At 42.9% G+C, this 27378-nt stretch overlaps 1 protein-coding gene across 1 annotated transcript in view; it reads left to right on the top strand.

The window, feature by feature from the left end:
- Positions 1-19754, top strand: part of klhl24a (kelch-like family member 24a) — a 50854-nt gene extending 31100 nt beyond the window's left edge. The window contains exons 6-8 of the mRNA XM_014141205.2: positions 11912-12100; positions 18436-18624; positions 18838-19754. Coding sequence (XP_013996680.1) covers positions 11912-12100; positions 18436-18624; positions 18838-19041 — 582 coding nt within the window. The 3' untranslated portion in view covers positions 19042-19754. The remainder of the gene's footprint in view (positions 1-11911; positions 12101-18435; positions 18625-18837) is intronic.
- The last annotated feature ends 7624 nt before the right edge of the window (positions 19755-27378 follow it).

Genomic DNA, 27378 nt, shown 5'->3' with positions numbered 1-27378 from the left:
ATGTTTCCAGTCGCCTTGCCATGATTAAAAGTGTCAGTGGGTACCACATCACCAATGCACTTGCTAATGAACTCGCTCACCGAGTCAGCGTATACGTCAGTGTTATTGTCTGAGGCTACCCTGAACATATCCCAGTCCACGTGATCGAAGCAATCTTGAAACGTGGAATCCGATTGGTCAGACCAGCGTTGGCTAGACCTGAGCATGGGCGTTTCCTGTTTTACTTTCTGTCTATAGGCTGAGAGCAACAAAATTGAGTCTTGGTCAGATTTTCCGAAGGGAGGGCAGGGGGAGGGCTTTGTATGCATCGCGGAAGTTAGAGTAGCAATGGTCCAGAATGCTACCAGCCTGTGTCACGCATTCGATATGCTGATAGAATTTAGGAAGCCTTATTCTCAGATTAGCTTTGTTAAAACCCCCAGTTACAGTAAAGGACCTGACATCAGTTGAAATCAACTGAAATGACCTGAAATAAGTTGAAATCAACTGAAATGACCTGAAATAAGTTGAAATCAACTGAAATTAAATGAAGAGGGTGTATTATAGTAGAATGAGAACAAGTGGATATGCAGTAGTTGTCCACTTCCTGGATGTGATGTGTCATTGGTCAGCCACAGGCAGAGAAAAAAAGGTTAGTCATGTCCTCTCCCTCCATCCTCTTAATAGGTGTCCTCTCCCGCTATCCTCTTAATAAGTATCCCCTCCCGCTATCCTCTTAATAGGTGTTCCCTCCCGCTATCCTCTTAATAGGTGCCCCCTCCCGCTATCCTCTTAATAGGTGTCCCTATAACGGGGATGGAACACCTATAAAGGGGAGGAACACCTGAGTGCCTTTGGAACACCTATGGGGACCCTATTAAAATGAGGAGACCTTATAAGGGGATGGAACACCTATAAAGGGGAATCAAAATGAGGGTGTTCCATCCCCTTTATAAGTGTCCCCTCCCTCCATCCTCTTAATAGGTATCCCCTCCCCTTTATAGGTGTTCCATCCCCTTTATAAGTGTCCCCTCCCTCCATCCTCTTAATAGGTGTCCCCTCCCCTTTATAGGTGTTCCATCCCCTTTATAGGTGTTCCCTCCCCCCATCCTCTTAATGGGTGTTCCCTCCCCTTTATAGGTGTTCCATCCCCTTTATAAGTGTCCCCTCCCTCCATCCTCTTAATAGGTATCCCCTCCCCTTTATAGGTGTTCCATCCCCTTTATAAGTGTCCCCTCCCTCCATCCTCTTAATAGGTGTCCCCTCCCCTTTATAGGTGTTCCATCCCCTTTATAGGTGTTCCCTCCCCCATCCTCTTAATGGGTGTTCCCTCCCCTTTATAGGTGTTCCATCCCCGTTATAGGTGTCTCCTCCCTCCATCCTCTTAATAGGTGTCCCCTCCCCTTTATAGGTGTTCCCTCCCCTTTATAGGTGTTCCATCCCCTTTATAAGTGTCCCCTCCCTCCATCCTCTTAATAGGTATCCCCTCCCCTTTATAGGTGTTCCATCCCCTTTATAAGTGTCCCCTCCCTCCATCCTCTTAATAGGTGTCCCCTCCCCTTTATAGGTGTTCCATCCCCTTTATAGGTGTTCCCTCCCCCCATCCTCTTAATGGGTGTTCCCTCCCCTTTATAGGTGTTCCATCCCCGTTATAGGTGTCTCCTCCCTCCATCCTCTTAATAGGTGTCCCCTCCCCTTTATAGGTGTTCCCTCCCCTTTATAGGTGTTCCATCCCCTTTATAGGTGTTCCCTCCCCCCATCCTCTTAATAGGTGAGCTGATTCCTAAAGCTAACTGCCATATTTGGTTTGATCCAATCCAGCTGTTTCACCATGTCTCACTCTCCATCCCAGCTAAAACCATGACCATTACTTGCATCTTGCCAACGTGAAGTGAATTGGAGTGAAACAAATGTAACAGTGGGTCCAATTTATTTGTATGTGTTTCCTCTGTGCCTAGTGGTTTTCATTAGTGAATATCTCATTGGATCAGACTGTAAGTCTGAATGTATTGTAATGTTTTTAAAATTGTATAAACTGCCTTAATTTTGCTGGACCCCAGGAAGAGTAGCCTTGGCAGCAGCTAATGGGGATCCATAATAAATACAAACTGAAAACCTGACTGGTTCTCAACAGTGTCCTATTATAGTGAAATAGAATGACAAGCTGATTGGAAACCATAGCTGCCCTGTTGTTTTAACCATGCCTTTGTTTTTAAAGTATGTACTTTAATTGCTCTGGTGTGTCAGTTTCGCTGGTTACTTCACTGTATAACACTGGTGTGTGTGAGTGCCTGTGTGAGTGCGTGCATGTGTGTGCGTGGGCAGCGTGTTTGCATATTGTGTAGCTGGTTACTTCATTGTATTGTGGTGAGCCGTGCCTGTAGGGTGTTGTCATGATAAGACCAATGCAGACTGGCCTCATTCAGGCCTTGATGAGCCAGAGAAAGCCTGTTTGCGCAATTGCTGCAAATCACAACACACCGCCCATGTGATGCCTTTACTGACAGCCCATGTTGCACCAATTCAGCCCAAATTCTTCCAAGGACCTTGTAGAGATGTGCGTATCGGACCATTGACATCTTCTGAGTTTACATCTTCTGAGTTTACATCTTCTGAGTTTACAGCCTGCTTTCTCTGACTCAGGCTATTAAAATGTTGTTTCCATTTGTCATCTAGACATTTAGTCAACATTACTAGAGTACCAGGTAATAACAGCATTCTTACACTAGTGGCCTTTCTTTGTCTTTCTGTCTGCCTTTCATTGTCTTTCTTTCTGTATGTCTTTCTGTTCTCCCAGGACCCTTATCCTTTTTTCTGTTTTTCTGTTTTTTCTCTTTTCGTCTCATTCCCTCTTCTTTTCTGTCTCTCTCTTCCTGACCAGATCTGAGAGGGAGCTTGTTTGATGTCCTTAAAGGTTCTGTCTATTCAACAATCATTTTTTACTGTAGCTCTGTACCTTAGTAAAGGGTTTGAACAATCGGAAAGAAAATGTATTTATACACCCAATCTATCCTGTTTTTTAATCTCTGCTCCCCCTTATCTCAAGCCCTCTATCTCTTCTGCCGTTATGGTTTTCCCGTATGTTTGTTCCTCTTCTCCAAAGGCTCTCTGGATGAGTATAATGCTGTGTTCTTAGTAATTTCCTCTTTAGATTTTTGTTCCTATTGCTAGAGGGCTGGAGCCACCAACTTCCCTGCTGTTACTGTCCTGCTGTAAACTGTTATTTTGGATTTCTCCAAAGAGGAGTTATATAGAGATCAAATTGAATACATTGTGCAGACTGATTGGCATCACATACCGTTTTGAGCTGACCCTTGGATGGCATTGTAACCCAATAAACTTGATAGAAGTTATACACACAGAGAGACACACGATTGTAGGAGCTGTGTGTCGTGACTGCAGTCCTTGTCTTCCTCCCAAATGTCTTCCTCTATTCCCTATGTAGTGCACTACTTTTGACCAGAGCCCTATGATCCCATGGTCAAAAGTAGTGCACTAAATAGGGAACAGGGCACCATTTTGGAAACTGTCCCCTAACTTCCTGCTGGACTGGTTTCCTGCCAGAGATAGTAATGTAGGTCAGCTCTTGTTTTGCTCTCTCTGGAACATGCTGTGCCCAGCCACGGCTGTCCTCCTCTCTCCCACTGATGCTGCACTGTGTTGGACATGCTTAACTATACTGGATCAGAAGTCCCCAAAACAATACTAAACAAACTAAAATTCTACCAACTGGGGACATTTTGTTTGTTTGTTTCTAGGGGGTTTAGGGGTTAAGTTTAGAATTTGTGTTAGTGTTAGGAGTTAAAGGTTAGGATTAGTGGTTAAAGGTTAGGGTTAAGTTTAGGTTTTGGGGTTAGGGTTAGGTGAAGGATTAGGGCTAGGGGTTAGCAAACGTAGGATTCTGAATGGGAATCAATTGTGTGTCCCCACAAGGTTAGTTAAACAATACTGTGTGTGTGTGTTTATCGAGGGTGTGAGGTGTTTATGGTGAGTGTGTGAGTTGTATGAGATGGAGGGGGAACTGATCCAACCCTGCCCTTCCTCTCAGCCCCTAAAGGCTGTTTGTCTATCCTCAGAGAGGGGAAGAGGGATCCAGCCCTGCCCTTCCTCTTAGACCCTAAGGGCTTCGGCATGCTTCGGTTTGGCTGGCTCCTAGGCAAACCAAATTAGTATGCTCGCATACCTTCGACCTTCGCTTGAAAAGACCTTCGCTTGAAAAATTAGAAAAAACATCAATAGTACTGTTTGTCCATCTTGAGACACCGTAGCCAAAATAGTCCAAATTAATGTAAAATAATCTAAGATAACTCTAAGAAATCTGTGATTAATTTTGATTTTAGTCGAGCAATTTTACATCTTACTAGGATGTTTGGTGCAGTATTTCTCAAGTGAAAAATGTGCATGAAAACGATTCATGTATCGTTGAATTCCAATACTTCCTTGAATAATCCCTACTGTTGACCAATCACCGACGAAGGGGCGTAGACTTTGACTTCCGAACTTCGACTTGCCTCTAGAATTTTTTATGTTTGTACGAACAGCCAAAAAAAAACCTTGCTGTAGGCCAAAAAGACAGTGCATTCGGAAAGTATTCAGACCCCTTCACTTTTTCCACTTTTTATTACGTTACAGCCGTGTTCTAAAATGGATTAAATAAATTACGTTCCTCATCAATCTACACACAATACCCCATAATGACAGAGGGAAAACAGGTTTTTAGAAATTGAAGCAAATTTATCAAAAAAAGAAATATACAAAATACCTTATTTCTATAAGTATTCAGACACTTTGCTATGGGACTGGACGTTGAGCTCAGGACGCTCCTGTTTCCATTGATCATCCTTGAGATGTTTCTACAACTTGATTGGAGTCCACCTGTGGTAAATTCAATTGATTGTACATGATTTGGAAAGACACACGCCTGTCTATATAAGATCCAACAGTTGACAGTGCATGTCAGAGCAAAAACCAAGCCATGAGGTCGAAGGAATTGTCTGTAGAGCTCCGAGACAGGATTGTGTCGAGGCACAGATCTGGGGAAAAGTACCAAAACATGTCTGCAGCATTGAAGGTCCCCAAGAACTCAGTGCCCTTCATCATTCTTAAATGGAAGAAGTTTGGAACCACCAAGACTCTTCCTAGAGCTGGCCGTCCAGCCAAACTGAGCAATCGGGGGAGAATGGCCTTGGTCAGGGAGTTGACCATCCTCCCATCTCCTCTGTGGAGATGGGAGAACCTTTTTGGAGGACAACCATCTCTGCAGCACTCCACCAATCAGGCCGTTATGGTAGAGGCGCCAGACAGAAGCTACACCTCAGTAAAAAGCACCACAGTCCGCTTGGAGTTTGCCAAAAGGCACCTAAATGACTCTCAGACCATGAGAAACAAGATTCTCTGGTCTGATGAAACCAAGATTGAACTCCTGAATGCCAAGCGTCACGTCTGGAGGAAACCTGGCACCATCCCTATGGTAGAACATGGTGGTGGCAGCTTAATGCTGTGGGGATGTTCTTCAGCGGCAGGGACTGGGAGACTAATCAGGATTGAGGGAAATATGAACAGAGCAAAGTACAGAGAGATCTTTCATGAAAACCTGCTCCAGAGCGCTCAGGACCTCAGACTGGGGCAAAGGTTCACCCTCCAGCAGGACAATGACCCTAAGCACACAGCCAAGACAATGCAGAAGTGGCTTCGGGACAAGTCTCTGAATGTCCTTGAGTGGCCCAGCCAGAGCCTGGACTTGAACCCGATCAAACTTCTCTGGAGAGACCTGAAAATAGCTGTCCAGCGACGCTCCCCATCCAACCTGACAGAGCTTGAGAGGCTCTGCAGAGAAGAGTGTGAGAAACTCCCCAAATACAGGTGTGCCAAGCTTGTAGTGTCATACCCAAGAAGACAAGAGACTGTAAGCGCTCCCAAATGTGCTTCAACAAAGTTCTGAGTAAAGGGTCTGAATACTTATGTAAACTTTAAGGACTTTAATACAGGCTAACTTAAATCCGTTTTACCTCATTTCTAGCAGCATATCACATGTGCAACCAGAGGGAAAAAAGACTCTAGACCACCTTTACTCCACACACAGAGATGCATACAACGCTCTCCCTCACCCTCCATTTGGCAAATCTGACCATAATACTATCCTCCTGATTCCTGCTTAAAAGCGAAAACTAAAGTAGGAAGTACCAGTGACTCGCTCAATACGGAAGTGGTCAGATAACGCAGATGCTATGGTACAGGACTGTTTTGCAAGCACAGACTAGAACATGTTCCGGGATTCATCCAATGGCATTGAGGAGCATACCACCCCAGTCACCGGCTTCATCAATAAGTACATTAACGCCGTCATCCCCACAGTGACTGTACGTACATATCCTAACCAGAAGACATGGATTACAGGCAACATCTGCACCGAGCTAAAGGCTAGAGCTGCCGCTTTCAAGGAGCGGGACACTAATCTGGACGCTTAAAGGAAATCCCGCTATGCCCTCAGAAAAACCATCAAACAGGCAAAGATTGAATCCTACTACACCGGCTCTGACGCTCTCCGGATGTGGCAGGGCTTGGAAACTATTGCGGATTACAAAGGGAAACCCAGCCACGAGGTGCCCAGTGGCACGAGCCTACCAGACAAGCTAAATGCCTTTTATGCTTGCTTCGAGGCAAGCAAAACTGAAGCATGCATGAGAGCACCAGCTGTTCCGGATGACAGTGTGATCACTCTCCCCATAGCCGATGTGAACAAGACCTTTAAACAGGTCAACATTCACAAGGCCGCGGGGCCAGAGAGATTACCAGGACGTGTACTCAGAGCATGCGCAGACCAACTGGCAAGTGTCTTCACTGACATTTTTTACCTGACCGAGTCTGTAATACCTACATGTTTCAAGCAGACCACCATAGTCTCTGTGCCCAAGAAAGCAAAGGTAACCTGCCTAAATGACTACCGCCCAATAGCACTCACATACAGTGCTTTGAAAGGCTGGTCATGGCTCACATCAACACCATCATCCCGGAAACCCTATACCCACTCCAATTCACATACCGCCCCAACAGATTCACAGATGATGCAATCTCAATCGCACTCCACACAGCCCTTTCCCACCTGGACAAAAGGAACATCTATGTGAGAATGCTGTTCATTGACTACAGCTCAGCGTTCAACACCATAGTGCTCACAAAGCTCATCACTAAGCTAAGGACCCTGGGACAAAACACCTCCCTCTGCAACTGGATCCTGGACTTCCTGACGTGCCGCCTCCAGGTGGTAAGGGTAGGCAACAACACATCTGCCACTCTGATCCTCAACACCCGGGCCCCTCAGGGGTGCGTGCTTAGTCCCCTACTGTACACCATGTTCACTCACGACTGCGTGACCAAGCACGACTCCAACACCATCATTAAGTTTGCTGACGACACAACCGTGGTAGGCCTGATCACCGACAACGATGAGACAGTCTATAGGGAGGAGGTCAGAGACTTGGCAGTATGGTTCCAGGACAACAACCTCTACCTCAACGTAAGCAAGACAAAGGAGCTGATTGTGACTACAGGAAAAGGAGGGCCGAACACGCCCCTATTCACATCGACGGGGCTTTTGTGGAGTGGGTCGAGAGTTTCAAGTTCCTTAGTGTCCACATCACCAGCAAACTATCATAGTTCAAACACACCAAGTCAGTCGTGAAGAGGGCACGACAACACCCTTTCCCCCTCAGGAGAAAGAAAAGATTTGGCATGGGTCCCCAGATCCTCAAAAGGTTATACAGCTGCACCATCGAGATCATCCTGACTGGTTGGTATGGCAACTGCTCGGCATCCGACCGTAAGGCGCTACAGAGGGTAGTGCGTACGGCCCAGTACATCGCTGGGACCAACCTTCCTGCCATCCAGGACCTAAATACTAGGCATTGTCAGAGGAAGGCCCAAGAAATTGTCAAAGACTCCAGTCACCGAAGTCATAGACTGTTCTCTCTGCTACCGCATGGCAAGTAGTACCGGAGCGCCAAGCCTAGGTTCAAGAGGCTTCTATACAGCTTTTACCCCCAAGCCATAAGACTGCTGAACAATTAATCAAATGGCCACCCGGACTATTTACATTGACCCCCCCCCCCCCACGCTGCTGCTACCCGCTGTTTATTATCTATGCATAGTGACTTTATCCCTATCTACATGTACACATTTCCTCGACTAACCTGTACCCCCTGCACAAAGACTCGGTACCCCCTGTATATAGCCTCGTTATTGTTCTATTTTCTTAACTCTATTTCTTGAACTGCATTGTTGGTTAAGGGCTTGTAAGTTAGCATTTCACAGTAAGTTCTATACCTGTTGTATTCGGCGCATGTTGATTTGATGTGACATTTCATAATTTATTTTTTTAGACATTTGCAAAAATTTCAAAATACCTGTTTTTGCTTTTTCATAATGTGTCAATTTTTTTTAAATAGGCTGTAATGTAACAAAATGTGGAAAAAGTCATGGGGTCTGAATACTTTCAGAATGCACTGTATACACAAACTGTATGTCTGTCCTTGGGGGGGAGAACTAAAGAGTCCCTTTGTCCTTCTGAGAACTGTGATGCTTTGTTTGCAGCACATGGCTACTCTTGACTCCTGTGTGTAGCATGGTGCGTGGTTTGAACACACACACACACACACATTTCTCTTGCTCTCCCTTTCTCTCTCTCTTTTTCTCCCTCCCTCACTCCCACCATGTCCCTGGTTAAAGCCAAGTGTGGCGTAGGGGCTGGAGAGAGAAAGAGTCAATGGGTTTGTTGATTTTGATTTTTCTCTCTCTGTCTCTCCCCCCCCCCTATTTTTGTCAGTTCGGAATGTAGGCAGAGTTAGGAACTGCCTCAGTTGCTATGCAGATAGCCAGGGGTCCATTCTGCTGTCCCTGGCTACCCACACAGATCCTCCAGTTGTTCCTCTACCTTACTGAATTGCTTTATTGAAGAGATAGAACAGTTTTAGAAAGATATGGGAAAGGTCAAAGGACAGTGGGCCAGATTCATACCCATGCCGGCTCTGGGATACATGTGTGCCAGGGTCAGCAGCTGTAACCACCGGACCACATAGACCACGCAGAGGCTGTAACCACCAGACCACACAGGCCCCGGTCAAAGGTTATGTTGTTCTGACCTCACTGTTGTTGTCATCTGCTAACCGTAACAATAACACACAGCAGAAAAACATTCACATAACTTCACATTCACATATCACCACGTATCATCAATACACCACATATCATTACATAACATCTTCATCTTCGGTTTTGCTGCTTCAATTCATTAACTGATACTCATAGGAATGTAATTGCTAATAGGACTGTGATGTTTAACGGCTTGTTGTGGTCCGTGTCTGTCTCGTATTGTAATGAGTTTCTGTGTGATTGATACTCCCCAGAGCCCCTAGAGACTGGATGGATTTTGATGCCAGACCTCAGAGAGAGTGTGTGTTTGATAATAATAATATTTGTCCTATATCAACACATGTACAAGTGTGTGTTAATATATTATTCATTTGTGAATTGTTTTTCATATCCCACTCTCTCTGAGACGCCCTCGGAGAGTGGGGTGACGACCAAGGTCTGCCGTGTTAACTTTTACTTTTACTCCACTACATTCCTAAAGAAAGTAATGTACTTTTCACGTGATAAATTTTCCCTGACACCCAAAAGTACATTTTGAATGCTTAGCAGGACAGGAAAATGGTCCATTCACGCACTTATCAAGAGAACATGCCTGGTCATCACTACTGCCTCTGATCTGGCGGACTTACTAAACACACATGCTTTGTTTGTAAATTGTCTCTGAGTGTTGGAGAGTGCCCCTGGCTGTCCATGAATTTAAAAAACAAGAAAATGGTGCCGTCTGGTTTGCGTCATTTAAGGAAGTTTAAATGATTTATACTTTTACATTTGACACTTAAGTATATTTCAGCAAATACATTTACCACGCAGAACGAGGAAGAGCTCAGTTTTGTTGTTTTGAAAAGGTTGTTGTTTTGAAAGTGTATTGTAAAGTTCTTAGTAGCTAGCTAACTTTTTAGTTTGGACCCCACGACGCAGTTGGCATCAGTTGCTGTGACTGCTAGTCTCTGTCCAGTGATCCTGCCGACCAAGGACAAGTCTGAGGAGCTATTTGGCGTTGCAGCTAGCAGGGTTTTCTTGAGGGCTTGAACGCAGCCCGTGACTCGGTTAGCCATTGTGGCTGGGACCGCAGATTGTCCCGGGTTTGTGGCTGTCTAGATCCCTGCTGTTTGTTGCTTTCAATCTTTCCTGTGACCTGCCCTGTCGGGACAAAAATAGTTCTACAAGCAGTTGTTACAACAACAAGAAAATAGCTTCAAGTGTTTCGATGAGTTTCGATGAGAGAACAGCAAGATGACAGCAATCTGTAAGTCATTGAGAGAGGACATCAGTTCTGTGTGTGAATCCATGATAACATTGAAGGGTAAATCCGACTATCTCGAGGGATCGTCAAGGCAGAACAACTTAGTTGTGAACAGAATTGCAGAATCTCCACATGAGACCTGGACGGAGTCTGAGGACAAAGTGAGGGAAATGATCTCTGAGAAATTGAAGATGGACCACAGGAAGATTGAGGTGGAGCACACCCACAGGACTGGAAAACCCACCACCGGCCCAGGTGACAGGCCCAGGCCGATAGGGGTCAAGTTCCTGAGGTTCAAGGACAAGGTAGCTGTTCTGGAAAGAGCCAAGAACTTGAGAGGAACGTGAATCTTCCTCAACGAGGACTATCCTGAAGCTGTGCGCCAGAAGAGGAAAGAACTGATCCCAGCCATGAAAGTTGCCAGAGCCCGTGGGGACATTGCTTATATCCGCTATGACCCAAGAGTGTCTATAAGCTTGCTGCCAGCTATTAGCAAACTGTTGGGAACAATTGTGTTTGACCAAATACAATGCTATTTCTCTGCAAACAAATTAACAACAGACTTTCAGCATGCTTATAGAGAAGGGCACTCAACATGTACTGCACTGACACAAATGACTGATGATTGGTTGAAAGAAATTGATAATAAGAAGATTGTGGGAGTTGTACTGTTAGATTTCAGTGCAGCGTTTGATATTATTGACCATAATCTGTTGTTGAAAAAACATGTGTTATCGCTTTTCAACCTCTGCCATATTGTGGATTCAGAGCTATCTATCTAATAGAACTCAAAGGGTTTTCTTAAATGGAAGCTTCTCTAATGTCAAACATGTAAAGTGTGGTGTACCGCAGGGCAGCTCTCTAGGCCCTCTACTCTTTTCTATTTTTACCAATGACCTGCCACTGGCAACCACAGCTAATGATGTCACTGAAACCCTTAACAAAGAGTTGCAGCCTGTTTTGGAATGGGTTGCCAGTAACAAACTGGTCCTGAACATCTCTAAAACTAAGAGCATAGTTCCCTAAGTTCTAGACCTCAGCTGAATCTGGTAATGAATGGTGTGGCTGTTGAACAAGTTGAAGAGGCTAAATTACTTGCCGTTACCTTAGATTGTAAACTATCATGGTCAAAACATATAGATTCAATGGTTGTAAAGATGGGTAGAGGTCTGTCCGTAATAAGAGATGCTCTGCTTTTTTGACACACACATGGGCTGATGGCTTCCTGTAAACAAACCTGTCTCTATGCCACAGACAGTGTCACTGTGGGTTGGATGTGTCAGTACATTAAGCCTATTTGAACAGGATTGTGTGTGCACAGATGAACACCCTCGCCATGGGAGTTCCTAACACAACTGACTCCAATACAATAATCAACTAATCTTCAGTTTAGAATGCAATTAGTTTAATCAGCTGTGTTTGCTAGGAATGTGGACAAAGAGTGACACCGTTCCGGCCCCTGAGGACTTGAGTTGCCCTTCTGTGATGTAAACTGTAGTCAGTATTGTCTTGTCTTACCACTGTGATTGTATACCTGTACAGGTCTATGCAGTGGGAGGGTATGACGGCCAGAGTCGTTTAAGCAGTGTGGAGTGCTATGATTCCTTCTCTAACCGCTGGACAGAGGTGGCTCCCATGAAGGAGGCAGTCAGTTCCCCGGCCGTGTCCAGCTGTGCTGGGAAACTCTTTGTCATCGGCGGAGGGCCAGACGACAACACTTGCTCTGACAAGGTGGGTAGAACCATAAACATGGATAACTGGCAAGGTGGGTAGACCCATACACATGGATAACTGGCAAGGTGGGTAGACCCATATACATGGATAACTGGAAAGGTGGGTAGAACCATACACATGGATACCTGGCAAGGTGGGTAGACCCATACACATGGATAACTGGCAAGGTGGGTAGAACCATACACATGGATAACTGGCAAGGTGGGTAGACCCATACACATGGATAACTGGCAAGGTGGGTAGACCCATACACATGGATAACTGGCAAGGTGGGTAGAACCATACACATGGATAACTGGCAAGGTGGGTAGAACCATACACATGGATAACTGGCAAGGTGGGTAGACCCATACACATGGATAACTGGCAAGGTGGGTAGAACCATACACATGGATAACTGGCAAGGTGGGTAGAACAATACACATGGATAACTGGCAAGGTGGGTAGAACCATACACATGGATAACTGGCAAGGTGGGTAGACCCATACACATGGATAACTGGCAAGGTGGGTAGAACCATACACATGGGTAACTGGCAAGGTGGGTAGAACCATACACATGGGTAACTGGCAAGGTGGGTAGAACCATACACATGGGTAACTGGCAAGGTGGGTAGAACCATACACATGGATAACTGGCAAGGTGGGTAGAACCATACACATGGATAACTGGCAAGGTGGGTAGAACCATACACATGGATAACTGGCAAGGTGGGTAGAACCATACACATGGGTAACTGGCAAGGTGGGTAGAACCATACACATGGAAAACTGGCAAGGTGGGTAGAACCATACACATGGATAACTGGCAAGGTGGGTAGAACCATACACATGGATAACTGGCAAGGTGGGTAGAACCATACACATGGGTAACTGGCAAGGTGGGTAGAACCATACACATGGATAACTGGCAAGGTGGGTAGAACCATACACATGGATAACTGGCAAGGTGGGTAGAACCATACACATGGGTAACTGGCAAGGTGGGTAGAACCATGCACATGGGTAACTGGCAAGGTGGGTAGAACCATACACATGGATAACTGGCAAGGTGGGTAGAACCATACACATGGATAACTGGCAAGGTGGGTAGAACCATACACATGGGTAACTGGCAAGGTGGGTAGACCCATACACATGGATAACTGGCAAGGTGGGTAGACCCATACACATTGATATACAGTTGAAGTCGGAAGTTTACATACACTTAGGTTGGAGTCATTAAAACTCGTTTTTAGACCACTCCACAAATGTCTTGCTAACAAACTATAGCTTCTGATAGGCTAATTGGCATCATTTGAGTCAATTGGAGGTGTACCTGTGGATGTATTTCAAGGCCTACCTTCAAACTCAGTGCCACTTCGCTTGACATCATGGGAAAATCAAAGGAAATCAGCCAAGACCTCAGAAAAAATATTGTAGACCTCCACAAGTCTGGTTCATCCTTGGGAGCAATTTCCAAACGCCTGAAGGTACCACGTTCATCTTTACAAACAATAGTACGAAAGTGTAAACACCATGTAGCCGTCATATCGCTCCGGAAGGAGATGTGTTCTGTCTCCTAGAGATGAACGTACTTTGGTGCGAAAAGAGTAAATCAATCCCAGAACAACAGCAAAGGACCTTCTGAAGATGCTGGAAGAAACAGGTACAAAAGTATCTATATCCACAGAAAAATGAGTCCTATATCGACTTAACCTGAAAGGGCCGCTCAGCAAGGAAGAAGCCACTGCTCCAAAACCACCATAAAAAAGCCAGACTATGGTTTGCAACTGCACATGGGGACAAAGATTGTAATTTTTGGAGAAATATCCTCTGGTCTGATGAAACAAAAATATAATTGTTTGGCCATAATGACAATCGTTATGTTTGGAGGAAAAAGGGGAGGCTTGCAAGCCGAAGAACACCATCCCAACCGTGAAGCACGGGGGTGGCAGCATCATGTTGTGGGGGTGCTTTGCTGCAGGAGGACTGGTGCACTTTACAAAATAGATTACATCATGAGGAAGGAAAATTATGTGGATATATTGAAGCAACATCTCAAGACATCAGTCAGGAAGTTAAAGCTTGGTCGCAAATGGCTCTTCCAAATGTACAATGACCCCAAGCATACTTCCAAAGTTGTGGGAAAATGGCTTAAGGACAACAAAGTCGTTGTCCTTAAGGTTGTGGAAGGCTAACCGAAACGTTTGACCCAAGTTAAACAATTTAAAGGCAATGCTACCAAATACTAGTTGAGTGTATGTAAACTTCAGACCCACTGGGAATGTGATGAAAGAAGTACAAGCTTAAATAAATTATTATCTCTACTATTATTCTGACAATTCACATTCTTAAAATAAAGTGGTGATCCTAACTGACCTAAGACAGGGAATATTTACTAGGATTAAATGTCAGGAATTGTGAAAAACTGAATTTTAATGTATTTGGCTAAGGTGTATGTAAACTTCTGACTTCAACTGTACATCAACAACCCCCCAAACCCACCATTCCCTGTCCTTCATCACAGTTATATTTACAGTATACGTACATTAACAACCATCCATCAGCAGATGTAAAAGGGCTTATACAGAAACCCAGCCTAAAACCTCAACAGCAAGCAGTGTAGTTGTAGAAGCACGTGACTAGGAAAAACTCCCTAGAAAGGCAGGAACCTAGGAAGAAACCTAGAGAGGAACCAGGGGTGGCCAGTCCTCTTCTGGCTATGCCGGGTGGAGATTATAAGAGTACATGGCCATTAAGGCCAGATCGTTCTTCAAGATGTTCAAACATTGTTAGATAATAACTTCCTGACTGATATTACAACACATGGGTCTCTAATAACTTCCTGACTGATATCCTCTCTGGGCTAGGTGGGACGAAATCGTGGCAAACCTCCGGTGAATTTACTAAATTACTCACGATAAACGTTCACAAAAAACATAACAATTATTTTAAGAATTATAGATACAGAACTCCTTTGTGCAATCGAGGTGTCCGATTTTAAAATAGCTTTTCGGTGAAAGCACATTTTGCAATATTCTGAGTACATAGCCCAGCCATCACGGCTAGCTATTTAGACACCCACCAAGTTTAGCCCTGACCAAACTCCGATTTACTATTACAAAAGTTTGATTACCTTTGGTGTTCTTCGTCAGAATGCACTCCCAGGACTGCTACTTCAATAACAAATGTTGGTTTGGTCCAAAATAATCCATCTTTATATCCAAATAGCGGCGTTTTGTTCGTGCGTTCAAGACACTATCCGAAGTGTAAATAAGGGTCACGAGCATGGCGCATTTCGTGACAAAAAAATTCTAAATATTCCATTACCGTACTTCGAAGCATGTCAACCGCTGTTTAAAATCAATTTTTATGCCATTTTCTCGTAAAAAAAGCGATAATATTCCGACCGGGAATCTGCGTTTAGGTAAACAGACGAAAGAAAACAAAGCATGAGGTCGACTCGGGCACGCGCCTGAGTCTCACAGTACTGTAACCAGCCACTACCCAAACGCGCTACTTTTTTTCAGCCAGAGCCTGCAAAGCCACGATTCAGCTTTTTGCCGCCTTCTGAGAGCCCATGGGAGCCGTAGGAAGTGTCACGTAACAGCAGAGATCCTCTGTAATGGATAGAGATAATCAAGAAGGGCAAGAAATTGTCAGACAGGGCACTTCCTGCATGGAATCTTCTCAGGTTTTGGCCTGCCAAATGAGTTCTGTTATACTCACAGACACCATTCAAACAGTTTTAGAAACTTAGGAGTGTTTTCTATCCAAAGCTAATAATTATATGCATATTCTAGTTTCTGGGCAGGAGTAGTAACCAGATTAAATCGGGTACGTTTTTTATCCGGCCGTGTCAATACTGCCCCCTAGCCCTAACAGGATATTACAACACATGGGTCTCTAATAACCCTCTGACTGATATTACAACACATGGGTCTCTAATAACTTCCTGACTGATATTACAACACATGGGTCTCTAATAACCCTCTGACTGATATTACAACACATGGGTCTCTAATTACTTCCTGACTGATATTACAACACATGGGTCTCTAATAACTTCCTGACTGATATTACAACACATGGGTCTCTAATAACCCTCTGACTGATATTACAACACATGGGTCTCTAATAACCCTCTGACTGATATTACAACACATGGGTCTCTAATTACTTCCTGACTGATATTACAACACATGGGTCTCTAATAACTTCCTGACTGATATTACAACACATGGGTCTCTAATAACTTCCTGACTGATATTACAACACATGGGTCTCTAATAACTTCCTGACTGATATTACAACACATGGGTCTCTAATAACCCTCTGACTGATATTACAACACATGGGTCTCTAATTACTTCCTGACTGATATTACAACACATGGGTCTCTAATAACTTCCTGACTGATATTACAACACATGGGTCTCTAATAACCCTCTGACTGATATTACAACACATGGGTCTCTAATAACTTCCTGACTGATATTACAACACATGGGTCTCTAATAACTTCCTGACTGATATTACAACACATGGGTCTCTAATAACCCTCTGACTGATATTACAACACATGGGTCTCTAATAACTTCCTGACTGATATTACAACACATGGGTCTCTAATAACCCTCTGACTGATATTACAACACATGGGTCTCTAATAACTTCCTGACTGATATTACAACACATGGGTCTCTAATAACTTCCCGACTGATATTACAACACATGGGTCTCTAATAACTTCCTGACTGATATTACAACACATGGGTCTCTAATAACCCTCTGACTGATATTACAACACATGGGTTGAATAAGGTTGGTTTGAATAAGGTGGCTGTTTATCCAGTTCAAGTACTGTACAGTGAATCCCTATAGCTGGAGGACAGAGGACTAGATACAATCAAAACACCTCCCTATAGCGTTTTGGTTCCAGGTCGAACACTTTGGTCTACATGGAACCAGAAAGGGTTCTCCTATGGAGACAGCTTTTAATGTATATCAAATGTACACAGAACAGACAGGGCTTTCCTGACATACAGGATGTTGTTTTTATCTCCCTTTTGATACCCCCTATCTAAGGGGCACCCCCTATGGCATCAATGATGTACAGTCCCTCAATGATATAGTCCTGTGTGGCTCAGTTGATGGAGTAAGGTGCTTGGTTCGGTTCCCACAGGGAGCCAGTACGGAGAAGGAAAAAAAAGTATGAAATGTATGCACTCATCTCCCTCAGCAACTCTGTGAGAGAAAAGAACACTCTGGATAAGAGTGTCTGCTAAATGACAAAAGTTTTGTTTTTTACAAAGTGTCTTAGACTCGGAGTGCTGATCTAGGATCAGTTTTCCCTTTCAGATTATGATGAGTAAGACAGTGGACCTGATCATAGATTAGCACTCCTACTCTGATATGAATACGGGTCCAGGACAGTGATATCTCCTGGATGTAGTGCGGCAGTCGGTTTTCTCTCTCCTCTTGGAACCAGTGGTGATGTCTGATAAATTAACACAGACAAAGGCTGCATTGCTCTGTCTCTGTCTCGGGTAGTACAGATATCACACTTGGGCTCTGTTCTAATAGTATTTTAAAAGTTATATTTCCTTTCCTAGTCCCCTTTGTCTCTTTTCCTTGAAATGTTTCACCTTTCCTATAGTCTCATTTGTATCCTTTCCAAGAAAACGTGTCACCTTTATCTAATCCCCTTTGTCTCCTGTCCTAGAAAATTGTCACATTTCCTATAGTTTAATTTGTCTCTTGTCCTTGCCGCCTCTTTGCATCGCATGTTGATATTTATTGTCATGAATCTTGCTCTAGCAGAACTGAGCCAGGCAGAACTGAGCCAGGCAGAACTGAGCCAGGCAGAACTGAGCCATTTCCGCTAGATGGGCCAGCTGTAAAAAGTATTAAAAGCACCTGCTCTGTTTATGACTGTTAAAGTGAGAAAAAACAGGCAGGAAGAGAAAGAAGGGCAGGGAGGGAGGGAGGGACTCATGGTTTGGCCAGGAACCCTCATAGTGTTTTGCATATCTTGCTGTAACACTGAAAGGATAAAAAAATAGGTCAACTGAAATATTATTATTATTGATTAAACTGAGATGTATATGTGTTAACATGTCCAATTCCATATCTCTTGCTTGTACAATCTGTCTGTCCAACGTTTCTGCACGTTCCAAGTGTTTCTAAGTGTTTTACCAAGATCCAAGTAGGAAATAAATTGTTGTACTGCATAATGTTTTCATATGTTATGCTCTGAGTCCATGTATCCTTGCACAGCTATACTTTTCAAACCACAGTTTTTGAACCTAACATAATGAATCAATCATTAATCCATGTGATCTCTCTAGGTCCAGTGCTATGACCCAGAGGCAGACACCTGGGCACTAAGGGCAAGCATCCCCATCGCGAAGCGCTGCATCACGGCGGTCTCCCTGAACAACCTGATCTATGTGTCAGGAGGTCTCACCAAGTCCATTTTCTGCTACGACCCTGCAGAGGACTACTGGATGCACGTGGTGCACACCTTCAGCAAACAGGTAATGATGACATCAGCTATGGTACTGGGAGACTTTAATTTCAACTTCAGAGCTGCTATGAGGTAACAATAGTTTATGAAAACAAATAGTGTTCACATTACATTAGAACTGGAGATTTTTGAATTCACCCTAAAAAAAGGAGGCAACAGTGATGAAGAACATTTCCCCTCTCTCTCTCTCTCTCTCTCTGTCTCTCTCTCTGTCTCTCTCCAGGAGAGCTGTGGCATGTCTGTGTGTAATGGGAAGATCTTCATCCTGGGTGGGCGGGGTGAGAACGGAGAGGCCTCAGACACCATCCTGTGTTACGACCCGGCAACAGGCATCATCACCGGGGTGGCCGCCATGCCTCGCCCCATCTCCTACCACGGCTGTGTCACCATCCACCGTTACAACGAGAAGTTCCTCCACCGGCCCTGACCCCACACACACACACACACAGAAACACACAGGCTTATACATAAACACGCTTTCAGACACACTGAGAAAAAAAAATGCATTGAGACACACTCTCTTTAAAAAGGCTGCAAACAGACATGCACGCATAATCACCCCACTCACACACACACATTCTTTATTCATCTCAAGAAGCAACTTGTTTAGAAATTCAGACCACCTACAGCCCCAGTTTCTGATTAAATTATTCACTCATTGTCCTATGTAGCAACTGTCTCTGTGGTTGGTATCATGGAATTCCTGCTATGCTACTGCAGATCCATCTCTGTCAGTTGTTGTTTTCTGGAGAACCAAATCACAGACCATCTGTTAGGCCTCCAGATGCTACATCAGTATGTCAGCATCAGTGTGTAGGCTGTGGGCATTCCTGGGCCAGTAGCAGCTCCTCAGCTGCTCTTCCTAAGAACCAGAGATTCTGGTCTTTCAAAATAAACAAAGTGTTGCTTTTCGAGATGATGTATGTTGTCAGGTGCTGACAGGGAATAGTGATAGTAATCAAGAACAAATCTCTGATTCAGACTTGAGGGAAATTAATATGAACCTAGCTCTGACTGACTAGGGGGTGGTACAGGAAGGGTTTTAAAAGGCAAAAGGTTATACTCATCACTCCATTGGCTGTATTCCAACTGTCTTAAAATGGCCTTAAAATCACTTGATAGTATCATGGAAACTTGTAACAGTACATGTACCATGGAATGTATGGGAGTCCTTTTACCTGGAAACCCAGAGGGTAGTGATGGAAGCTAGAGGTTAAGAATGTGGTCGAACTGAGTTTCATGACTTCAATTTGATATGCAGTTAAGCAGTGATTGTTCGGTATAATTATACAGTACCAGTCAACAGTTTGGACACACGTGCTCATTCAAGGGTTTTTCTTTATTTTTACTGTTTTCTACATTGTAGAATAATAGTGAAGACATCAAAACTATGAAATAACACATATGGAATCATGTAGTAACCAAAAAAAGTGTTAAACAAATCAAAATATATTTTAGATTCTTCAAAGTAGCCACCCTTTGCCTTGATGACAGCTTTGTACACTCTTGGCATTCTCTCAACCAGCATCATGAAGTAGTCACCTGGAATGCATTTCAATCAACAGGTGTGTTAATTTGTAGAATTTATTTCCTTCTTAATGCATTTGAGACAATCAGTTGTGTTGTGACAAGGTAGGGGTGGTGTACAAACGATAGCCCTATTTGCTAAAAGGCCCCAAAAATATATTTTGATTTGTGTAACACTTTTTTGGTTACTACATGATTCCATATGTGTTATTTCATAGTTTTGATGTCTTCATTATTATTCTACAGTGTAGACAATAGTAAAAATTAAGAAAAACCCTGAAATTAGTAGGTGTGCCCAAACTTTTGACTGGTACTGTATATATTTTAATAGCTGATTGGAAAAACAGAGGCCGTGTCCAAATAGTATGAAATGTCTTACTTCCATTGTCAATTACATGATTGAAAGGAGGCAAGGAAAGGAAGTCATATGAGAGCATTGGGACACAGCCAGAACCTTTGCTGTTGTCTCGGCTCCTCTCCTCCTGCTGTGGTCTGAACTCTGAATCTGCTCTCTCCTATTTCCATTTCCTGTCAGAGCTTCCCTCTACTTCCTGTTTCCTTATCATCTCTTTTCTCCTCATATCCTACCTCTTACATTTTCATCATCTTTCCCAGTCGCACTCCCTTTAATCTTTGGTACACACATACACTACCGTTTAAAAGTTTGGGGTCACTTAGAAATATCTATTAAAATAACATCAAATTGATCAGAAATACAGTGTAGACATTGTTAATGTTGTAAATTACTTTTGTTGCAGGAAACAGCAGATTTTTTATGGAATATCTACATAGGCGTACAGAGGCCCATTATCAGCAATCATCACTCCTGTGTTCCAATGGCACGTTGTGTTAGCTAATCCAAGTTTATCATTTTAAAAGGCTAATTGATCATTAGAAAACCTTTTTGCAATTATGTTAGCACAGCTGAAAACAGTCGTTCTGATTAAAGAAGCAATAAAACTGGCTTTCTTTAGACTAGTTGAGTATCTGTAGCATCGGCATTTGTGGGTTCAATTATAGGCTCAAAATGGCCAGAAACAAAGAACTTTCTTCTAAAACTCATCAGTCTATTCTTGTTCTGAGAAATTAAGGCTTTTCCATGCGAGAAATTGCCAAGAAACTGAAGATCTCGTACAACGCTGTGTGCTACTCTTTTCACAGAACAGCTCAAACTGGCTCTAACCAAAATATAAAGAGGAGTGGGAGGCCCCGGTGCACAACTGAGCAAGAGGACAAGTACATTAGAGTGTCTAGTTTGAGAAACAAACACCTCACAAGTCCTCAACTGGCAGCTTCATTAAATAGTACCCACAAAACACCAGTCTCAACGTCAACAGTGAAGAGGCGACTCCAGGATGCTGGCCTTCTAGGCAGAGTTGCAAAGAAAAATCCATATCTCATTTCATGTATGTTATCATGTAAAACAAAGACCTAAGTGACCCCAAACATTTGAACGGTAGTGTACCTATATACACACAAATAAACACACACAGACATTTTTTTTATTTTGGAATTTATTAAATTATATTTAGTCTTTTTTTTACCATTGGATATTTGTACTGGTGTAGCTTTACCTGTGTGCTTGTTGCTCCATGTTTTTGGATAGTTGATCTGGATGTTGGGTGTGTGGGTGATGTAGTCCATTTCAGATGTCTTTGTATATCAAGACTGTTCTGAATGACTGGTACAGTATATCATGTGACTTTTACCATATGTAAACCGCGTTGCGTCATAATAGACTGTTTGCTATTGTGCCGCTTACCAAGTGGCCTTGCTTCATATTTGCAAATTCTATAGAACTCTGTGCCATACGTAGACGGTGTCACCTCTCACCGGTATACTCATGTAATGTACAGCTCATGTACACAGTGTAGCTCGGGGTAACCATGGTGACCTCCAGGTGTGTGTGCCGTCTGCTCAGGTAATACACTGACACCAGTGTATTACCTCACACAGGATATGATCGATTGGCAGGTGTGACGGCAGAAATGTCTTTGTGTTGATTCTGGTCAGTAAAAGTCTCCTTTTACTTTTGGTGTCATTAGAATAGAGATGTATTGCTGTGAATTGGGTAACTTTAAGCCTTTTTATTTACTCCATTTTGATTTAAATGTATCTGTCTTCGTTGATTGTGTCTTTTTGGTGTTTTTTTGTATCCGAGAGCCCCAATTGTGCACTTTCACTATTATAAGTAGAGTGAAAATGAAAATATCACAATGTAAATATGATTTTTGATTTTCTTTGTTTACTGTATCAGTAAATGTTCTTTGCTTTCATGTGACGTATGATGAATGGAGCCAGTCAGCGCCTCCTACTGGTCTGTGCCTGCTATTTCTCTGATTCCTCACAAATAGCACAACTATAATATGTGAGATGAAGATCAATACAGGGAGAGAGAAGGGGGGGTGCACTCCGTTATTGGGTAATGGGTAAGGGACGGTTTTGTTACTCAATTATGATTTTACAAAATAAAATTTTATATAAATTTAAACAAAAGTAACGTAAGATGCAATATAATAATATTAGGATATATCTGGATCTGTCAATCAAAGTGAAATGAAATGCTTGTTGGCTTAATCTACATTCCAGACATTCATGTGGATGGCTGATTTGATTTTTATGTGAAATTCACAGTGGTAAACCACCGGAAGCAATATTGGATGAGAGGAATGTTGGAATTCTTCAGAACCCCTCAAGTGTAACCTCATTCTCTCCCAGAATTGCTAGCTCAGGGTTTTAACTCAGTGGCACACAACCAGAGGAGGCTGGCAGGCGAGAGAAAGAGAGTGTGTGAGTGCGTCTGTGACTTCATTGAGTATTTACCATAACAGGACAAAACAACATTGTCCTCATGTCTATGTATCACCATGATTTATGTTTTTCATTGTTAGCAGTGTAGAGGTTTTCATATGTTTCTGCCTTGTTGAGATTATCCTTTTGTTCTGATCATATTCTTACTCTTTCTATAGCTGTTATTGCGGTGAGTGCTGGGATAAGGGTTAGGATTGTGTGTGATTGTGTGATGCTTGTTTATTGACAATCTGTCCCATGCAAATGGTCTCAACTCTATTTTGGATGACTCTCAGTGGGCAAGGACTGGACAGGGGAGAAGTGATTGATGGATGTGAATGCAGCATTAGGCCTTCGGCTCAGATCAAATCCTTAAGGTGACGTTGTTTTGAACCTGCTTCTATGAGAACCTGGATTTCAACTGTGGATTTGATGAACTAGTGCAGCCTAAAGTACTTGTGTACAAGATGGGGGGGTAGTACTGTCTGGAGAATGCAGTCCTTTATACCTTAATGGAATAAGCCATTATTGGATTAAAGTATGTATGATGTGATGTTTGAACCTTTTGTTTTTCTGTTTGTCGCTGAAAATTAACTTGGACTGTCTGAGCTACAGTATATCAGACTGTAATTGCTCACTTGTGTAAATGAAGCATCAATAAAGTTCTTCTTTATAATGAACTTGGTGTACAGTTCTATGATATATTGCAATACAATATATAAAATACCATAGCTTAAAAACATGAATGGCAGCAATACTATGATATAGTGCAACTGTAGTAGATAAAGCAAGACATACACTAGTCTTATAATCACAGTGATTGGAAGAATGTAAAGATATGTGTCTGTCTGCCTGTCTACCACCCCCACTAAACCTATAGCCTGGAACGGAGAGGAGATTCCAAAGAAATGACACTACTATTACACACGGTACAGGGTGGTTATTATTGTCGGTGTCAATTACCTGTCAATCGTCCAAGGGATGTTACCTGGGGAGGATGTTAAATAGAAATGCCTTATCGCACTTTAATCAAATGATGACTGGTTCAAGATTCCAGAGAATAATTCCACTACTTTGGAAAAGTGTTTTATTGTGGCTTTAGACTGAGGCTTTGTTCATGGATATCTGCTTTGCTCTTGGCATTTTCACATAGGCTACACATGTAGAGCTGTACACTCTCAGAAAAAGGGCTCCAAAAGGGTTCCCCGGCTGTCCCCATAAGAGAACTCTTTTTGGTCCCAGGTAGAACTCTTTTTAGTTCCAGGTAGAACCCTTTTGGCTTCCATGTAGAACCATCTGTGGAAACGGTTCTAAATGGAATACAGAAGGGTTCTACCTGGAACCAGAAGTGTTTTACCTCGAACCAAAAAGGGTTATCTTAAGGGGACAGCCAAAGAACAATTTTAGGTTCTAGATAGCACCGTTTTTTCTGAGTGTAGGCTACACATGCGAATGCATATGTTGATAAACCCAGGACGATAAACCCAGGGGAAACCATCTGTTGTGCTGGCAGAGACTGGAGATTGGCTACAACAGGTGGCGTGATGATAGCCTGGGTACCGGTCTGTTTAGCTATCATTCCACTGATTGTCATGTCAAACAATGTTTGGCTTGGCAATTCAATCAGGAGTTGGCAAGAGAGCAGAAACAGACTGGCATCCATGCTCGTGTGATGATGGAATTCATGGATAGGATGAAGTTGTCCCTAGCCAGTGATCTAAGGTCAGTTTTGAGTCCCATCCACCCCAGAGCCATCTGGCTCTGATCCACCCTAGCCCTCACCGCAATACACCCCTAGGATAGGATGGGGGTAATCTGATCCTAGATCTGTGCCTATGGTGTTTATATGTTTCCTTACAGGCTCTTCCCAACAATGTAGAGAGAAAGAAAATAGAGAAATAATAGAAAAGTAAAAAAAAACGTATTAATAAATAAATAATAAATACACCATAACACTATACACGGGGTAACAGTACCCAGTCGATGTGCAGGGGTACAAGGTCATTGAGGTAGATACAGTTGAAGTCAGATGTTTACATACACTTAGGTTGGAGTCATTAAAACTCGTTTTTCAACCACTCCCCAAATTTCTTGTTAACAAACTATAGTTTGTCGGTTTGGACATCTACTTTGTGCAGGACACAAGTCATTTTTCCAACAATTGTTTACAGACAGATTATTTCACTTATAATTCACTGTATCACAATTCCAGTGGGTCAGAAGTTTTTGTATTTTAAGTTGACTGTGCCTTTAAACAGCTTGGAAAATTCCAGAAAATTATGTCATGGCTTTAGAAGCTTCTGATAGGCTAATTGACATCATTTGAGTTAATTGGAGGTGTACCTGTGGATGTATTTTAAGGCCTACCTTCAAACTCAGTGCCTCTTTGCTTGACATGGGAAAATCAAAAGAAATCAGCCAAGACCTCAAAAAAAAAATTGTAGACCTCCACAAGTCTGGTTCATCCTTGGGAGCAATTTCCAAACGCCTGAAGGTATCACGTTCATCTGGTCAAACAATAGTACGCAAGTATAAACACCATGGGACCACGCCGCCATCATACCGCTCTGGAAGGAGATGCGTTCTGTCTCCTAGAGATGAACATACTTTGGTGCGAAAAGTGCAAATCAATCCCAGAACAACAGCAAAGGACCTTGTGAAGATGCTGGAAGAAACAGGTACAAATGTATCTATATCCACAGTAAAACGAGTCCTATGTCGACATAACCTGAAAGGGCGCTCAGCAAGGAAGAATGTAAATGTAAGCCACTGCTCCAAAACCGCCATAAAAAAGCCAGACTAGCGTTTGCAACTGCACATGGGGACAAAGATCGTAATTTCTGGTCTGATGAAACTGTTTGGCCATAATGACCATCGTTATGTTTGGAGGAAAAAGGGGGAGGCTTGCAAGCCGAAGAACACCATCCCAACCGTGAAGTGGGGGGTGGCAGCATCATGTTGGGGGGGTGCTTTGCTGCAGGAGGGACTGGTGAACGTCACAAAATAGTTGGCATCATCAGGAAGGAAAATTATGTGGATATATTGAAGCAACATCTCAAGACATCAGTCAGGAAGTTAAAGCTTGGTCGCAAATGGGTCTTCCAAATGGACAATGACCCCAAGCATACTTCCAAAGTTGTGGCAAAATAGCTTAAGGACACCAAAGTCAAGGTATTGGAGTGGCCATCACAAAGCCCTGACCTCAATCCCATAGAAAATGTGTTGGCAGAACTGAAAAAGCGTGTGCGAGCAAGGAGGCCTACAAACCTGACTCAGTTACACCAGCTCTGTCAGAAGGAATGGGCCAAAATTCACCCCTTATTGTGGGAAGCTTGTGGAAGGCTACCTGAAACGTTTGACCCAAGTCAAACAATTTTAAGGCAATGCTACCAAATACTAATTGAGTGTATTTGACCCACTGGGAATGTGATGAAAGAAATAAAAGCTGAAATAAATTATTCTCTGTCCTTTTATTCTGACATTTCACATTCTTAAAATAAAGTGGTGATCCTAACTGACCTAAGACAGGGAATTTTTACTAGGATTAAATGTCAGGAATTGTGAAAAACTGAGTTTAAATGCATTTGGCTAAGGTGTATGTAAACTTCCGACTTCAACTGTATGTACATATAACTAGGAAAAAAGTGACTAGAGGTCCTGGATGGCAGGGAGTTTAGCCCTAGTGATGTACTGGGCCGTACGCACTACCCTCTGTAGTGCCTTGTGGTCGGATGCGGAGCAGTTGCCATACCATAAACATAAACATAGACCTATCATACTCTGTGTATACAACCTTCAACTAACTGTAACGATATCATATCATTTACGAGGTAGTGGCAGGACTGAATGTTATCTGTTTGACAAAATGCCATTTGGTTATTATTAAAGGTTGGCATACCACCGTTGCTCATACCTTGAATGTTATTCTAATACAAAGTGTTTACATGAAAACCTCAGACATACTCCTCTGGTTGTATGGCAACAAACCCACATGGATTTAATAGCGGAGAATGAAACAGTGGCTCAGAGGTTCATCAGGTTCAATTTCAAATCAGCAATGCTGTCTTTCAAATGAATGACTGTGTGATCCAATAAATCCAGTATAGAAAGAAGATATTTGGCAACAGCTTGCGATTCTTCTCACATCTTGTCTCAACCACACACAAACTGCCATGAACCAGAGACTTCCTTATCTATACATGTATACTCTCTCTCTGGCGTACATCATGTCATTTCAGGACATTAAAATATTGTTATGGTTACTGTGTGAAACAAAACTGATAAATAAAGCAGGCTATGTTCTTCGAATTAGAACACCTTGACTACTGTATAGTGGTTCACAAACTATTTGAAGTGTGTAACTCTGACACAGAAAATTTGACAGAAAGCAAAAAGCCAACAACGATGAGTAAAGATGTTTCAATAACAGAATTGATTACGTGTGATG

The sequence above is a fragment of the Salmo salar genome, chromosome ssa14 (assembly GCF_905237065.1).
Source record: "Salmo salar chromosome ssa14, Ssal_v3.1, whole genome shotgun sequence".
Classification (NCBI taxonomy): domain Eukaryota; kingdom Metazoa; phylum Chordata; class Actinopteri; order Salmoniformes; family Salmonidae; genus Salmo; species Salmo salar.
This window is presented reverse-complemented; position numbering and strand designations above follow the sequence as displayed.